This window comes from Heliangelus exortis, chromosome 2 (assembly GCF_036169615.1).
Source record: "Heliangelus exortis chromosome 2, bHelExo1.hap1, whole genome shotgun sequence".
In the NCBI taxonomy this organism is placed as follows: Eukaryota; Metazoa; Chordata; class Aves; order Apodiformes; family Trochilidae; genus Heliangelus; species Heliangelus exortis.
In genome coordinates, this window is record NC_092423.1 from 107628462 (window position 1) to 107646913 (window position 18452).

At 40.3% G+C, this 18452-nt stretch overlaps 1 protein-coding gene across 7 annotated transcripts; it reads left to right on the plus strand.

The window, feature by feature from the left end:
• Nucleotides 1-5515: 5515 nt before the first annotated feature.
• On the plus strand, nucleotides 5516-16482 carry RNF138 (ring finger protein 138). Of its 7 annotated transcripts, none has more exons than XM_071737425.1 (8): nucleotides 5607-5749; nucleotides 5961-6174; nucleotides 7112-7277; nucleotides 8788-8903; nucleotides 10324-10392; nucleotides 10852-10957; nucleotides 12167-12274; nucleotides 13674-16482. In XM_071737425.1, the coding sequence occupies exons 2-8, from the start codon at nucleotides 6062-6064 to the stop codon at nucleotides 13740-13742; spliced, it is 747 nt and encodes a 248-aa protein (XP_071593526.1). In that variant the 5' UTR covers nucleotides 5607-5749; nucleotides 5961-6061; the 3' UTR covers nucleotides 13743-16482. The 7 variants fall into 7 exon arrangements, with proteins under 7 accessions (XP_071593528.1, XP_071593526.1, XP_071593525.1 ...); XM_071737424.1 differs by having other exon boundaries at nucleotides 5623-5877; XM_071737428.1 differs by having other exon boundaries at nucleotides 5623-5877; nucleotides 10327-10392.
• Nucleotides 16483-18452: the final 1970 nt, after the last annotated feature.

Sequence of the window (18452 nt, forward strand, 5' to 3'; positions counted from 1 at the left end):
TTAGTGGGAGGGTAGTGAGACACTGGCACAGGTTGCCCAGATAAATTGTGACTGCCCCTTCCCTGGAAGTGTTCAAGCCCAGGCTGGATGGGGCTTTGAGCAACCTGGTCCAGTAGGAGGTGTCTCTGCCCACAGCAGGGGTTTGGAACTAGATGATCTTTAAGGTTCTTTTCAACTCAAAACATTCCACGATTTAATAACTCATTGTTTTTCTGTAAGGACCTAAGAAGTTGCACTTCTGCAAGGTCCTGCAGCTATTTGCTGTCTGAGCTATGAAATAGAAAATGAAACATAAGCATTAGCATACTATTAGAATTTCTCAAGAATATCAGTTAGTGCTCTCCTATATGTTTGATGTTCATCCAGACAAAATCACAAAGAAAGATATAACACATTTTTTTAATGGGGCAAAAGCACTAAAGAAAACGTGCAAATGGAGGGAGGGGCCCAAAAAAACAATCTTAATAATTTAAACCTATAGTTCATGCACATGTTGGGAACAGACCTGTGTATGATAGCATTTTAATGAGAGCTCACACATAGAGAGCTTCATAAAGCATAGGTAAGACTTGAGTATTTATGTCTATACACACTAATATGCATAAGCAAATTGGACTCTTTAACAAATATCATTAGCATTGTTAGGTTTTGCTCAGTCACTGAATTTGTCTGTTTCTGCATTGGACATTCTCATCTATTTCAAGTTTGAAGTTTGATGATGACTTCTCTCGCTTTATGTTACAGTGTTTACCACTGAGGAGTAGAAAGTTAGGTAATAAACTTTACACATAGATGCTAACCCACTGAAAACAGTATTTTGTTAACTGGTAACCCAAGCAGTCAAACTTAAATCAATTAATACATTAATTACTACTTTGACTGTTGGAGAAGTTCTTGTTGAAAGAGTTCTGGATGGGTCATTCTCAGCATATGTGTATATGAGTCATCCAAACAGAGCATAGAACTCCTGGAAAAGAGTGGGAGAATGTGTTCTGTCATGATTAAAATTTAGCCTTCTGCAATTAATGGAGTGTTAGAAACTTTTGTGGACCTAAAAATGGTGGGTTGTTTGTTTTAGGTTTTTTTCTTAAGCATTGTTTTGTTTTAAAGTTTTTTAAAATTAATTTTGCTAAGGCTAAAAATGCCTTTTTTTTTAATGGATAAAATAAAATACTGCCAGTTTCTCTTTCTAAAACACAACAGTCCTTAACTCACTGCTAATCCAGGATACAGAAACACTGGCTTTGACAGCAGCTCTTCCTATTTGTTTACAGCCCTGTTCCAAGAGCAGGACAGTGTTTTACACATTGATGATGACAAAACAGTGCTGGACATAGATTACAACAGCTTTTCAGATGCTAAAGGACCAAACAAATTGGAACAAACCCCACCCTTGAAACAATATCAGACATACTACCTACTGTCAAGGGCAGTATTATTTGACCCCATAAGACTGCACATAAAGTTCCATTTACAGTGCAAGATGAGACTCAAAATTAGCAAAGTGAGTAAGTGGAAGATATCTTGAAAGGTCTACAAAAAATGAGTGTTATGTTTATAGTAAAAAAATAGAAACCTGTGACAGCATTGTTTAACTAACCCTTATTCTTACTATGTAAGTTTTAAAAAGTACATAGTCTTTTGCAAATGCAGTATAATATGGTAGCTTTCAAAGATCCAGATGTCTATAAGAAATTAAAATTCATGTTCATGCATAAAAGGATGTACAGTGATCAAAGTAGTTTTAGTCGCATGGTAACATGTTAACAAGGAAACTCACGATAGACTTTTGGTCTTGACTATTTTTTCTTGGAATCTGCAAGAGGCTCCTTTTTGGGAGGAGAAAGATGCAGTGTTTCATGTGCCTGGGAAAGCTGCATTCCTTTCTCTCTTTGAGAACTGTTCTTCGGAATGAAAACTCCTCAGTCAGATGGACAGTGCTACTCCGAAGGCTGGAAATTGTGAAAATATTTGAGACACTGAAAAAAAATAATCTGATCTGCCAGAGCGCTTCCTGCACATCTAAAAAGTATGTAGACAATTTTTTATTTATATGAAATAGGTTGCTGCTGTTGGAGTGTTGTTCATACCTTTGTCTGTGGCTCCAAGTGCTCTTTTGATACAGATGCACCTGGCAAGAGTGAAAGATGTCCTCCCCCTTTCCCATGGCATCTTCTGATTCCCCAGCAGTTACACAGCTCTCTCTCTTTCCCTTTTCTCTTTTCCCTTCTGCTCAGTGTCCATATCTGGCCACTCCCACAGAACAAATCCCTTTTCATATTGGCAAGGATATATACTGTTCTTGCAGCCATGTTGTCAAAAAAACAATCAATACAGTAGTTGTTCAAAAAGTATTTGTACAAAGCTGTACAATAGCTGTGCAAAGACAATATAAAATGTACCTCTTCACTGGCAGTTGCCCCCTGCAAACCTCAAAATTTTATGAGCAGTTCCACATGTTTTCACCGCTGAGGTTTCATTTCACAAACACATTTTATCGCGAGGAACAAAAAGTTGGCAGGACCATTGGTTTCATTTCACCTAAAAAAATCTTATTTAGAATGCTTTCTGACATATAAATGTGTTTCATAAACTTCAACTGCCTGATTTCCCTTTACATGTTCTCTGTGTCAATGGCAAAAAATATCCAAGATTTACAAAGCTAGTGCCATGCTATATATTGCTCTGTGGTGTGCTGGTTGTCATCTCCAAGGTCATAGCTTTATTAAAGGCTCAAGATTTACAATAACAGTACCAAAATCATGAATGCCTTCACACACACCTTCCTGTAGTTTACTTCCCTCAGGTCATCTGAGCAATTTCTCCCCCTGCCAAAAGCCACTAATCAATAAATATTGCCCAACAAAGTTCAAATGGACCCATCATGTTCCTTTAGTAATAAATCCTTGCTTTTGTTTAACACCTGTCTTCAAAAGGACATAACCCCCCCTACCTGCAGTAATTAACTTCTCAGAAGCCATACTTGGTGATTAAAAACTGCTCCCCTTTTACAGACTGAGGAAGCCAGGTGTAAGGACATACTTTGTGGAAGGCATACAGGAAGACTGAAAAGTCTTGGAAGCCCACTTCTGCCAGCTTCTTGCATGCTGAGTCTGAAGGCCACGCTGCCTCTTTGCCAATGAGTAATGGAAGGTGCTTGTGTAGCATCTGAACTGAGGCTTCTGTAATTCTTCCTTTTAATGTACTTTTATGGCATGGATAGGGAATGCCTGAAGCTGGCTATACAGATGTGGAAAAGAGCAGAGATGAGCACAGGGGAGCAGTAACCTCCTGAGCTAGTACAGCCACAGTTACAAGAGGGTACCTTGCCCCTGCTCCTCAAATCCCAGGCCTGTCCTCTCCTGGGAGATGTCTGCCCAGGAAGCTCTCCCTTTTCCAGCAGATTTTCTCCTGACCCGAAGTCTGGGCAGTAAATATCCCAGTCCAGGCAACTTAACTCTCACACTGGACCGACCCACCACTTCAGATCTGCTTCCATTCGGTGTTTCAGGTTCTGCTGGGACAGAGATAACTTTCTTTACCCCTGTATAGGGCACTGGTGAGGCCACACCATGAGTACTGTGTTCAGTTCTGTGCTCCTCACTACAGAAAGGACATTGAGCTACTTACTACAATGTGTCCAAAGAGGAGCAACAAAGATGATGAAAGGCTTGGAGCACAGGTCTTATGAGGAGCAGCTGAGGCAGCTGGAGTGGTTTTGCCTGAAGGAGGGTAAGGAAAGATCTAAACTTCTCTAGAGTAGAGGTGTTAATGAGGTGTGGATTGGTCTGTTCACTGAAGTTAGAGGTGATAGGACAGGAGGTAATGGCCTCAAGTTGTGCCAGGGGAGGTTTAGATTGGATGTTAGAAAGAATTTATTCACTGAAAGGGTTATTGGAACAGTCTGCCCAGGGCAGTCACCATCCCTGGAGGTATTTAAGAGTTGTATATGCATAGTTCGTGGGGATATGGCTTAGTTAAGATCTTGTCAGTGTAAGGTTAATGGTTGGACTCAGTTGTCGGGAAGAGCGCAGTGGACAACACGCAGATGAATATAATTCAAGTATTGCCGTTTATTGAGAGCAGCAGTAGCCCTTTTATACACAGTCAGGCTGATAACATAATACAAGCATATTGCTGATTGGTACAACACATTCTTCATATGCCACAGTGCACTATCTAACTGGTTAAATTGTTGATGTGCTGTCTATGCGATGCTTCCCCATCCTGTTATTCTTCTTTTCTCCTGCCAACTCCCTTATCTTTTGCCCATAGCTGATCTTTTAATAACCTTGCAGCTGGGCCTCAAGGCCCTTAGCTCACTCTGGCCAAAGCTAAGTAATCAGGATTGCTCATATGTCTGTTTTTTTCCAAAAACTCTCCCAACACTCAATGATTCTGAAGGTCTTTTTCATATTTCTATGATTCTGTGGTTTTTCGTAATATGTAGTATGGGGCTGTATTTTGAATTTGTGCTGGAAACAGTGTTGATAATTCAGGGATGTTTTTGTTACTGTTGAGCACTATTTGCATGGAGTGTTCTTGCCCCATCCCACCAGTGGGCCAGGATGGGAATGCTCAAGAGGTTGTGAGTGGACACAGCTGGGACAGCTGACCCCAACTGACCAAAGGGATATTCTATACCATGCAACATCATGTTCAGCAGTCAGAGCTGGGAGAAGGAAGAAGGGATGGACGTTCAGAATTGACTGGTGCTTGACCTTGCAAGTCACCACTACATGTGATGGAGCTCTGCTTTCCTGCAGATGGCTTGGCAATGGGAAGCAGTGAATTAACTCCCTGTTTTGCTTTGCTTGTGTGGCTTTTGATTTACTTATCAAACCATCTGCATCTCAACTCACGAGTTTCCTCACTTTTCCTCTTCCTCTTGACACCCCAGTCCCACCAGGGAGGAGCAAGAAGGCAGCTATGTGGGGCTGGGGTTAAACCATAACGCAGACCTCCTGGTATTTAGAGGGATTCAAATTTTGCCTCCATGTGGTCTAAAAAAGAAGGTATTTAGAAGGTATTTCGGGCGATCACTGGAATTTGCTCTGCTGCCCATGCTTTTGCTTAGGAAGATAATACTATTTTCAGCTAACAGTAATCGTGATAGATCCTGAATAGGAAAACAAACCCAGTATCCTTCACAGAATCTCAGCCTGCTTCACCATTTACCCTCACCTGGAGAGAGGCCTGAGCTTCAGTTTCGTTCCCAACCATGAGCCCAGGTGGTGGCGTGGCCATTGCCTCTTGCTGCCGATCACTGGCAGACACAAAAGAATCTCCTCAGCCTGGGCCGGGGAACGGTGCCGAGGGTGTTCCCCAGCCCTGGAGGGAACACACGGAGGGGTGGGCCCGCCTCCCATCACAGAGGTTCGGCGCCAGAGCTAGCCTCAGCCCTGCCCGGCGGCGCCGCTGCCCCAGGCGCCAGCGGAAGGGGAGGTTCGCGGCGACAATCCCCAGGAAGGCTATGGGGCCGGCAAAGAGGGGTAGGCGGAGCGGGGAAGCCTCCGGGGCAGGGCGGAGCGGAAGGAGACAGCAGCCCCGCCAGGCCTGGAAACGATCGCCATGGAAACCCAGGCCCCGGTCCCGCCCCTGCCGTCCCCCCCCACACCCGCCCCTCTCTCCCCGGGGAGAGCGGCGGTGGGAAGTGGGTGCAGGCTGGGAGTACCACCGGAACTGCGGCCGGGCCGGGCCGGCTGAAGGTGGCAGCCCCGCTAGCGGCTCCTTCGCTGGGTACCGGCAGGTAGAGCGCGGGGCGGGGGTGCTTCCCGGGCCAGAGAGGGAGGAGAGACGGGCGGGGCGTGCGGCGCGCAGGCCGAGCCCCCTCCTCCACCCGCCTACGCCGCAGCTTGGCCTCGCACCTACTGCCAGGTGCCCACCCGCCATTTTCTGCCGGCCACCCTCTCCCCCTTCCCCCCCCCACGCCCCTCTTACACTCCCCGCTCCTCGCTCAGGTCCGGCGGCTGTCCGGCGGTGCCCTTGTGGGAGCGGAGCTCAGCTCAGCAGGGCGGGCCTTCTTTCTTTTTCCTGACGGCCGAGGCCCTGACGTGTTGCCATGGCCGAGGGAGCCACGGCGGCGCCGGCGTGCTTCAGCGAGGATGATTTTTACTGTCCTGTCTGCCAGGAGGTGTTCAAAACGCCCGTGAGGACCGCGAACTGCCAGCATGTGTGGGTATTACCCCCCCCCCCAACCCCCGCCGCCCACCTCCCAACCCCCCCGCTTCCCCCCCCCCCAAGCCTTTCCCTTCCCTCCTCCTCCGTCCTCCGCCTCCTCCTCATCCCCCCCCAGCCCACAGACCGACCCTCGGCCTGGAGCTGCGCCGGGGGGCGGGACGGGGACCCCGCGGCTCCCCGGGGACGGACACTTGGCCGCCGGGAGCTGGCTGTAAGGCTTGCATGCCAAGGGTTGCCCCAGCCTTCCCTCGCCTCTTTCTTTTGTAGCTGTCTGCTAGGAAAGCCGCCTCCTGAAGCGAGCCCCCGGTTGCCTGAGCGGTGGTGGCCGAGTTTCCCAGCTGATGAAAAACGTCCTACACGTCTCACCTAACTCACCTTTTTTTTAAACTTCATAGTTTCCTGTTCGTTTTCTCAAACGAGGACTGTAGGTCGGTTGTGCTCTCGCTTCACTTCGTCCACTCTGTACTTTTCAGAGGAGCATTTAATTACAAAGGGCTACTTTGTAGAAAAGCAAAACAGCTTTGGGCAGTTGGTACAAGAGGAGAACCGCAAAAGCTGATGAACTAAGGCCTTTGGAAATGCATGCTAAATGAAGCTTTGCAGCACTTTTTTCTCTGCTTAGGACAATAAATCACGTGTCTGCTGCACCATTTAGTGTCTCCTTAATGAGCAATGGGGTGCACACCTCAGGAACTCTTGGCAGTAAATAGTAAGACCTTTACCTCAAGTGCTACCAGGTTCCCCTAATTTCTGTATACTTCGTAAATTCTGTTATTTAATTTTGCTTATTATTTTATAAAGATTTTTATTCAGTAGGACTGTTACTCTGGTATGTATCTTCTCTTCCTAATTGCCCAGCTCTCTTCAAGGACCAAGTCTCTAACTTTCTTGACTTTGCTAACCTGTGTTTGTGGTTAACTTTTTAATTTAGGTTTTGCAGGAAGTGCTTCTTGACAGCTATCAGAGAAAGTGGAACACATTGTCCTCTCTGCCGTGGAAGCGTGACTAAAAAAGAAAGAACATATCCCAAAAGGGCTCTAGATGTTGAAAACAGTATGAAGAAAGCTTCTGGGGGCTGTAGATGCTGTGAGAAGCAGGTAGAGTAAAGCTTTACAAAAAGTTGGATAATTTTTTCTTCTTTTTGACCAGACACATTTTTACCGTGTGTCTTTCATGTCTTGGAGCTTAAGAGCCTATAGCAGGTTAAACTTGGCTTTTTATGGCTTGTGAATATACTAGGCATGCAGTGCCTGATAGATATGCCCAACAGACATAAACTGAAAGAGGATCTTGTATTGTCTATGAGGACTTCTTAAGTGTAGTGCCAGTTTTGTCCCCCCAAAATGACAAAACTCTGAACATAGCTATAGAACTGGCAAAAGAAAAGCTGGACTGGAAGTTGCAGATCTATGGAAAACCTCAGAAACTTTCACTATGGAAATGAAGATGTTTAGAGCTACTGTTAAATTTAACTTAAAAAAATATAGGCTGATTTACTCTCAGTGTACGTACAATCATCTGCAATTTCCACCTACCCCATCAGTCAGTTTACATTGCCTTCATAAAAGGGGCCATTATTTTCAGAACTCTGAGTGAAATATTGACCCCTACTGAAATCAAGAGTAATCTCTTTGAATGTGAATGGATGCAGTATTTTAGCCACACGTATTTTGTTTACGTCAAATTGCATCAAATCCAGGCAATTGTCTTGATGTTTGTTATGTTTCATTTGGGACTTTAGTTCTACCAGTGTGAAGATCAGCACTAGTGGAAGCTGAGCTGCTTGCTCATGTGATTCACTAGGATGAGAATCTAGGAGAAAGAAGTAAGTTGGTGAACTGGAAGAAAGAACCAAACAGAACCCCAGAACAGTTTAAATTGCACATGAGACATGCACAGACACATGAGATGTCATCCTGTTCATCCTTTAAACCTGTAAGAGCTTTCTGACAGTGCTGTTGGACCTGAAATTCTGATTTAGGGCATGTCCAGCACAGATGTCTTCTGACAAATCTAAGCAACTCATTGTCCTACCTTGCATCCTTGCATTTAAGCTGGATAGGCAGCCTTAAATTGGTGTTCATTCACTTTGGTTTTTTTTTTTTTTTTCTCAAAGAGAAAAGTTAAGATAGTCTCAGAACACACCTATTGCAAACAGGTTTTGCTCTGAACAAGGTTACAGGCAAGAGAAGGAGTGGTGTTGTTTATCCCATACTTGTGTACCCTCTCTGTTGTAGCTTATCAGCCATTGATCTTGGATCTGGGAGGTGTAGTTCCTGCGACTTTGTTTCAGTTAAATGAAGTTTACACTTGAATCTTTCACTCCTGGGGAAGCTCTCGGTTTCCTGGCTCTTGGGGGGGCTTGAAGCCTGGGAATGTTCTCCAGTCTCACAGAGTGATGGAGGCTCTATGGAAAAAGGTGTTGAAGATCTCCTGTTGGGGAAGAAAATGTTCATGCTGAGATGGGAGAGAGAAGTTCTGGTTTCTGCGGTGCATAAAATGTAGAAGTAATTCCTGCATGCGTTGCTTTCTGTTGACAGAATTAGCTGTTCCTTCTATCCCTGGATTATTTAGTGCAATTTCAATAATTTGACATTTCATTTACAGGTTAGATTTTCGTGGATGAGACAGCATTATAAAACGTGTAAGAAGTATCAGGATGAATATGGTGTTTCTTCTGTTATTCCAAAGTTACAGATTTCCCAAGATTCAACAGGGAACAGGTAATCAGGGTGTCTTCTTCCTTCTCCCTTGCCCTCAGGGAAAGTATTTTTTTTCCAGGGCAGGCCTTCTTTTTGCAATAATCATTGTCCATGTTTTTCTGCTTTAAAAAATGTCAGTTTTTGCAGGTCTTTTTCTTTTAGCAGATGGAAGAAACCCTTTCTACCCTTCTGATGATTTGGAATGTCTTCTAGGGACTTCTGAAAAGCTTATAGTATTTGTAGATTGCTTTCCTTTGCATGGACAGTGGCTGAGCAGCTTACCTTGTAACAGATTTCATAAACATTTAGCCCCAGGGAAGTTTCCTTCTCTTTTTATTCCCTGCCCCCACTTTTCTCAAGTCTGCTTTAATGGGTATCCTGTTTCAAAACATTACTGTGCAAACTTTTGCTTTCTGATTGAATTTATTTTGAACTGATATCTTATGAAACATATAAGGAACTCTAATATGTTACCTACCGTAAGATACAAGTGCCACTTACCATTTTTCTTCAAGCAGTAAAGCTGAAGAATTTTCTTTTCCATACCTTCTCACTGATGTATTAGGTTTGGGTGAAGATTTTTGCTTATTTTTTAAGAACTTTTTTTACATACTGGTTTCATAGGGCTGTATTTACTATTATTTTACATATGTTTTTCTACTTCTTGCAGTCTGAACATCTCTGTATTTGGTTTTCAACCCATCAGTATATTGAACACAGAAGTTAAAGCTATTACCAGAACTACTTGCAGCAATGTTTCTGTGAAGTGTCTGGATATTGTTATCAGTATTTATTGACTATGTTGAATACTCATGCTTATAATATTACAGAAGTATAAACAATGTCCTGTGACCAGATTTGTGACTGTAAATATCCATGTTTTTAGGATAAGAATGTCTGAACAGTTTCTTCTGGTTTATCCAGAGGTGCATATATGGTAAAATTTACTTCCTAAAGTGTTCCTATCTCTCACTCTTACTTTAGGAAGTAGTTTATTTTATGCACAGTGTAAAAGAATTTACCTTGCTGTAGCTGAAAGCTGTAAATCAATTGTGTTAGCACAGGTCAGTTAAATGCCTATTAACATAATCTTAAGTAAAAAAAAAACATAGAAAGTGCTATCTGTCTTACATTCACATAGTTCATAGCCTTTAGAGCTACTTGGCTGTAGTCTCCAATACCAGTACTGTTGACTAAATGTCTGCTGCCTTATACACCCCTTTTCAGCAAAATTGTGTTGTATTCCAGCAAAGGGTCACCATGGTAACTAAATACTGAGACATCCATTGATTCAAAGGAGAAGTTTTGAAACTATGAGCCATTATATGTTTTGCCTTGAAATTCATAGGACTTTTATGTATATCTGTTACTGTTAAATTTCTAAATATGTTGACTGAAGTAAATTCATCTCAATTTTAATTTATTTTCTCTTAATTTAAAGCAGCAGTAGTGACACAATATCTGATAATGGCGAGATGGCTAATAATCAAATACTTCAAGGAGAAACAAGGTAGGCTGCTTTTATTTCTGTACTATTATAATACATCCAGCCAATCACGCTTTTACTAGCTTAGAAAAAGCCCACAAACACCTCCAACAAATTGTATTTAAAAACCTGTAATTTCTTATACATTTGCATCTAGATGTTAGAATTTGTGGGTTTTTTCTGTACTTTCCTGAAGGATTTGAGCTAAAAGCTGTTACTAGTAATTAAGAGGGTGCAATTGGAATAAAAGAATTTTCTGAAGTCTCAGAATAATGCTTCTACTTGTACAAATAATAAACATACTTTGAAATGGCAATTTGGAAGTAGCAGGTGGAACTCCATTAGATCCACTATTATGTCAGTGAGGGTGGGAGTTGTGCTATTAGCAAAATAATGGAAAATAGTGACAAGATAACAGATTAATTAAGCTTTCTGTAACACTGCTTCTTAAACTTCTTTCTGTTTAATACTCTCTGTTTACAGTGGACATCCAACCTTCAAATGCCCCCTGTGTCAGGAAGCCAATTTTACCAGACAGCGTTTGCTGGATCACTGTAACAATAGACATCTTTATCAGATAGTTCCTGTTGTAAGTAGAGTTGTTTATGTACACTTCTCAAGCTACTTGCATTATAATTATGTGAACAATACTAAATGTGTGGTAGCTAGACTATGTCTGAAAAAATCACTTGTCTGAGCAAGATACACTTAATGCAGTGCCTTTAGCTTGAGGAGTAACCTTCATTTGAAAATGTTTCTTGTCCAACTTTTTGTCAGTTCTAAGGCATTTCCAACTTAGCTGTTTCATTTTCTTAAAGTGAAACGAATTCAGCTTTTGTGCCTGACATTTACTCTTGTCATTTAGTAATTCAGAATAGTCTAGAGAGTCCCATTTGCAATGTAATTATTGTTTCATGTGAAACCTACAGTTACTTGAAAAGTACTCTAAGGTAATCAAAAGGAGTGAAGGAGAAAAATATGTTTGGTATTTTATTGTTTTCACCTATATAGTGTGTGTGTTATTATTTTTTTCTTTTGGCTTACTTTGTCATCTTAATTGTATGGAAATTAGGGCTAAAAAGATGGTTAGGGAGCTGAAGTATTGCTCTTATGGAGCAAGGCTGAGGAACCTGGGTCTGTTTAGCATGGAGAAGAGAAGACTGAGAGGGGATCTTTATCAATGCTTATAAGTATCTAAAGGGCAGGTGTCAGGTGGATGGGTCAGAACCATTTCAGTGGGACCCAGTGACAGGACAAGGGGCAGAAGGCATGAACTGGAACACACAAAGTTCCATCTGAATGTGAGGGTCACAGAGCACTGGAACAGGCTGCCCAGAGATGTGAAGTCTCCTCTAGAGATATTCAGAACCCATCAGGACATGATCCTGTACTGTAGGGGAACCTGCTTTAGCAGGAAGTTTGAACTTTATGATCTCCTGAGGTCCCTTCACTACTATTCTGTGATTATGTGTTTATATGAGAATTCTCCCAAACAGTAATCACTTTCTTTTCTAAATTTAAAATAATTGAAATTGACAAGAGTGCCACACAGACATGATTACCCTCTGTTCCTAAGAGAAACACTAAGAAATTTGGCAAGTTGAAATGTAATTTTTTAATGTTACACAGTTGAGGGAAAGAACACTTAGAACTATGACTTTATGCAAACATCTCTGATGTATTTGGTAGTGGATGAGTAATAGACTAGTTACTCCTGTAGAACATGTCTTCAATGCATTCTGTATTGACAATAACTTTCTTTAAATTTTCTCTCTCTCCCTTTCCCCTCCAAATTCAGATCTGTCCTATTTGTGTATCTCTTCCTTGGGCAGATACTAACCAGGTTACTAGGAATCTTGTTAATCATCTCAATCTAAGACACCGGTTTGACTATGGAGAATTTGTGGTAAGTTTTTTCTTCTTTGATGTGTAGGGGAATAAATGGTAACTTTTTTTCTCTAAATAAAAATGCGAAATAGAATATCTGCCAAACTTGTTTGTGCTTTGGACATGTGATGTTCTTGCTCTGTACAGAACTAAAAAGTAGGCCTGCTTGTTATAACTTGATATAAGTTTCTGTTATCAAGTGCTACTGAGAATTGATGCTGTCAGCAGTTAAGCTCCACTCCAAACTGATGACTTAAGTCTAGCTTAGTGTTCTCAAATGGAACTATTAGTTCCTCCAGAACAGTTTAATACTGCTGCTTCTGGGGAAAATAAAATAGATGTTACTCTATTTTATTGACATTTTTGACCTTTTGAGGCAGATACAGCTAAATCACAATTCTCAGGAGTCAATGTGCACCATGGCTTGCTGGCATTGCTGCTATGACCTCTTATTCCAGTCTGTTAGGAGAGAGGCTGCAATGTGAAAAAAGAGATGTCATTAAATAATTGTTCAGGTTGCCTTCTTTCAGGCTCAGTTTGAGTAAATGGTCTTGGAGTACTTGCTACACACACAGGTGTAGATGGTGTGTGGATTATAAATCCAGCCAAGCAGCTGAGTTCTGCATGTGGGATCAGATCTGGAGAGTTGGTGTTGTAGATTCTGTGGAGTTTGACAGGCTTTGGGGTACACTGCTTGTACTTTGTGCAGAACTAGCATAGTGTTTGAGGCATGGGCAGCCTTAGTGGTTAAAGACAGCAAAAAGGATGCATGTTTTTGTGTTGAATGATGTGTGACGAAGGCATAAAAAGCTAGGAGATTAAAAGAAGGGATTACACTCTTCAACACAAGTGCATCTTCCATATTTGAGAATGTAAAATTAGTGATTGGAATTCTGATTTCAGGAAGTTGCCAGAATTGCACGAAAAGAGTGGCATATTGGCCATTACTGTGGCATACTCTGGCATATTAGCAAGTTGGAAGGCAGCTCTTCAAAAGTAGCAGAGTTAACCACCTCTTTTTTGTGCTATGTCTTTGCTTTTTCATTTTAAGCAGTATATTCTTAACGATCTATGATTCCTGTTGTCTGGGGATCACATTTTTATTAATGGAGGATGTTATGGCTGATGGGAAGCCTTGCTGTAAGAACTACATGATACAGCTTTCCTGAACTGGCTGTTTGATAATGGAATGGAGCCAGGGAGAAAAGATGGACCCTTTTGCTTAATGAGCCTTTTCTCCTATCTCATGTATCTCTTAGTTAAATGCAAGATACTGTGCCACATAACCAATCATATAGTACACATAAAGATCTGGGTGGCAATTCCTATGTAAAAATGTGGAAAATGAATGATTAAACTAAGGACTATGGTGCATGTTGAGTATTTGTCCATTTTGATGATGTTTTCGTTTTGTTTAGAATCTTCAGCTTGATGAAGAAGCCCAATACCAAAACGCAGTTCAAGAATCCTGTCATGTGAACTTTTAAAGTATATCCCCTCCCACATGTTACTGATTGTCTGAGAGAAAAATTACATTCTATCTGTTGGTGATTGGAAGTCTGTAACAATAAAAGTGGTGTGCTGTAACCACTTTTTAGGCTTAATTTTTTTCCATGCTCATAGGGACTTTCATGAATTATTTTGCTGAAACTCAAACATGACATCTTTACTGAGATGTGTCCCTATGGAGCTAGGGACCTTTTTGGAACTTGTCACTGTTGTTTTGATTTTCTCTGACTATTACTACTCTATTAATTACATGGTCTCTTTTATTAATGTCAGATATTTTAATTCACCAAAAACAACTTTGAAAGTATCTTTAGAAAGACATGTAAGGATGCTCTGTTGCACTGTTGAGTTCTTTAAGTTCAGCTGTCATCTGCTAAGTTATCTATGAGATGATAATGTTTTTTTTCTTCTCCTATCCAAGGACAAAGTTTTGTTTGTTGTGATTTGTTTTTCACCTTTACTATGTTAATGAAAATAACAACTGAAGAAATAAAAAGATTTGTGTTGTGTACATCAACTATGCAGAGCAGGTTGGTTTTTTTCACCTTTCATTGAGAAAGAATGGTGACATTGCCGAGGAATAATTACATCTACTTTTTCCCCTTTTGGAGAGTAACTGAAATGGGACACTTGCTTGCTAAAGTGCTGGATGAGGACTTTCCCTTTACTCCCAGCTGCTAAGGAAGATGACACTTTCTGAACTATTCAAGATGACATGCAAAAGGTGCACTTTTTCAGTATTTAACTGTGACCAGCTTGGTTTTCATTTTATTGGAGCTTTTTAAGAACATCTGTTGCATTTGGAATTCAAGTTTTGGTCTGTCTTATCTTTCATGAAAGGCTGGGTAACTAGAGGACTAACTGGCTTCAGACCTGCCAACTTGTTTATTTTGGTAAAACTGTCTAAAACTTGGACATTTACATCCAAAGTCAAAAAACAGTCGAGAAGAAAAACCTATGCTAAAAAAGTTACCTATATATTTTAAGAGTTTGTGTTTTAGATTACCATATTCCCAGCAGGACCATCATTAAAATCAGAGGAAACAGCAATAATACAATTTTGAATTGAAATGGAAAATCCATTTGTAAAAGAACTTTAACTTATTGACTTATTTAATACTGATGTGGAGAAGCAAAAAGAAAGCTGCAGAGTTTACAGACTGTTCTGAATGTGAACCTTTTAGGACTGATTTATCCTGTGTTACCATCACTCATGTTCTTAATGGGGACTGTATGCAAGGTGGAAAACATCCCCAGAGATTTTCATACTCTAGTTGGCAATTTCTGTGTAATGTCAGTTGTGCAGCCAAAGTACAATCTACTGGTGCCCTGGCTCCCATTTGCTCCCCAAATAAAGGTTTTGATGGTTCTTTAAATGCTGGGATATTTCATATGCCAAAACTGGTAAGGCTGAAATGCCTCATTCTGCAGTGTAATGGGTTTCAGAACTGAATCTTAGTTTGAATATCTTGAGTGTTAGAACTAAAAGACGATACCCTCTAAGCTGACATTTCTATCTGCTTTTGAAGAGTAAAACATCTCTAAAGGCATAGCTGGCTAAAACACAGAGAAAGCTGGCTATTTCAGAAATGTCTGAAGGCTATGTCCTTTTTATAACTACACATATTTCATTTTGTTACTGGCTTAATACCATATTTTGGCAGCAGGCCACGCTTTGATCTTGTACTCAAACTTCCCTATTTCCCTCCCATACTCTTGTTTGTATATTCTCACTTGTCTGTCAGCTCTAGTGCTTGTGTGACTGCTTACTGATTTGGAGTGGGTCATTGATCCAGCTGGAAAGGTTGTTTGGATTTTTCACTTTCTCTTATGCTCTATAAAGCCAACAATGAAATAGTGCCCTTAGAAAGGAATTTCAAGGTAGCCTGATGCTAAAGTTTTTTTGTTTTTTTCTTTTAAAGTAAAAATGCATACATACCGTGGGGATCTTATTAGTGCATACATTTCCTATTGAATGTGATAAGTACATGTAAGTTTAGTTAACTTTTTTAGATTCGATAAAATATTTATATGATGTGGCAATAAATGCCTACAGCCAATACAGATTCAGAATGCCTCATGGACACTGGAACTAGTAATTTCTATTACTTGAACATATCTTGAGAATTGCAAATGAAATTACTTCTATTTTAAAACTCTGGGAAACAAGTTTTTCTACAGCAATAATTAGTTGTCACTTAATGTGTAGTTGCTGAGCATTTTAGTCATATTTAAATGCTGAAAGACTTGAATGCACATTTTAAAGCAACAAATGTGTATAAATGCAATATAAAAACCCTTTCAAAGTGTTTAGCCTCTATTTGCATATGTTAAAATCTGTATTGGCAGGAGCTGCCTTGGTTAAGATTTTATACTTTTAATATGAAGATTGCATTCGATACATTCGCTAGGTAAGCTTTTAATGAAAATGTAACAGTCTATTTAAATATGCTGCTGCTGGTCATGATCTTTCTCACTGAAACTCAGACATACACAAAAAGCTGTGTATTTGTGATGAGTGATGCTTGTACTCGGAACATGCAATCTTTACTAGAAGACTGCTGTTTAACAATGTTTTCATGTTTGCATTGCGTATGGTTTCAGAAGGGTATGTTATGTTGGAATTGTACCTTCTATTTTTTCTTCTATTAAAGTATTTTATTTTATGTTTGTCTCTTTGGTGCATAATAAAGATGATCAGTCCCCTTGCTGCTACTACTTCTTTTTCAGGTGCTTTCTCAACTTAAGTACATGGTCGGTTGCATGCCTTCATGCTTTGCATGGTTAGAATGGTGTGTATGCTGCTGGAACTGGTGACTTTTGTCTCATGATCCATTCATCAGCTCACAAGTTACCTTGTATCACATACGAAGATCTTTCCACCAGCAGAAAAGATGATAGGTTGGACAAAACTTGTTCATGCTCTTTTCTGCCTCCCATGTTCCTACATTGATGTTCCATGCTATGTTAATAGAGAAATAACCTCCTAAAAGGAGAGTGAAAGCAGTATGTAACAGAGACAATAGCAAAACCTTGTTACCTAAGGACAGATTAAATAAGAAGGGTTAAAGTTTTTCTGAGGAAAGAATTGTCATTAGATTTGGGCTGGCTGCTTTATTGGACCAGCAAGGTGGCATCTAGGTGATTTATCTTTCTGTCCTGTACATCTGAGCTGGTTATTTTTGTGCTTTTATATTCTAAGGACAGAAAGATGATAATACATTTGTGAAACTAAGCTTATGTCTGTCTCTGAATGGTAGAAATACAGTAAAAATATGTCAATTTAGCTTTTATTGCTTTACTTTTCTTTCCCCTTAGAATGTAGTTTTCTGAACTCTAAATGGATTATTGTATCTCCTAAATCTGATTATAAGCCCTTTGTTAGAGATTCCATTTAATTTTCTTTTACTATAGCAATGCATATTTCATTATTTAGAGAGAATGCACTTAATGTGTTTAATTCTCATGGGCAGTATGCTGGTTACAGGATAAGTAACCTCTGCAGAACTCATCTTTGTTCTGCTCCAGTCCTAAACCAGGAGTGCTTCATTCCCAGGGAGGGAGTGGGACCTGAGTGTGCACAGGTCATCTTCTGACAGGTAGTGGAGGGTGGAAGGTTTTCTCTTATTTGGGAAACATTCCTGGGTTCCTCCTCTTAGATACAGTTTTTAAGTTCAGTGAGATTTGGAGAAGAGTGTCTGTGAGGACTTTGCTATAAAAGCTAGTGTATTTTTTTTTTAATTTTTATTTTTTTTTTTTTTAATTATTCTGAAACAGCCACACTAATTCACAGGTGCTCTTAAGAGATGTGTGCTTTGTTACATCTTGTAAACATTGTGCTGGTTGTGAAATGACTGCAGAACCTGGCAGCCAAGGTTGTTTTATTGTAGGCAAGCAGAGCTACAAGAATATCTGACAAAAGCATTTTTGGGGTGCTATTGCAATTGAGGAAATTAGCAAGGGAAGAGCACAAACACTACAAAGTCTGTTCTCAGAACAGTGTGCAAGGTTCAGGGCCTCTACTATGAGAAGGCTTTTCAATAATGTTAAAATTGCCACACAATTAACACACCTAGGGTCAAAGAGCTTTTTTCTTTTGTTTGTTTGGGTTTGTTTGTTTGTTTTTTTGGTTTTTTTTTTTTTTTTTTTTTTTTTTTTTTTTTTTTATGTGTGTATGTGGTTTTTGGGTTTTGTTTGTTTTTTTTCCTTCAGCATGGGTAAAGTAGGTCTGTACTGTTTTTTATTGTCAAACTGTAGGTCTGCTTTGAGAAGAAGCAGTTTCTACCACTTCATTTTCCAACCATAACCAGCCTTATTCTATCTGTAGTAGTTTTAATGTTTTTCTTTCATTTTTCACCTTTATTTTTTTTCCCCCTCCTATCATTTATCTGTTTTTCTGGACAAGATGCTAGGAGTAAATTTTATATTTATTGCCAAACACCTCTAAGCTATTAGGAAGTTTGGGGGTGGAGGGAAACTCATCACTGCCAAATGCATTCTGTGGCAAGCATCTAATTCAGTTTTAAATCTTTGCCTTAAATTTGCTGAATGCTTTTAGGATGCATTCCTAAGCTCAATGAAGTTGTGGGTCATTTTCCAGGGCTTAGTGAGGAAATACTGTTTTCATGATATTGCTTAAGCTTATGAGGACATAGTCACTGAGAAAAGTGATCCTCACTATAGCTTTC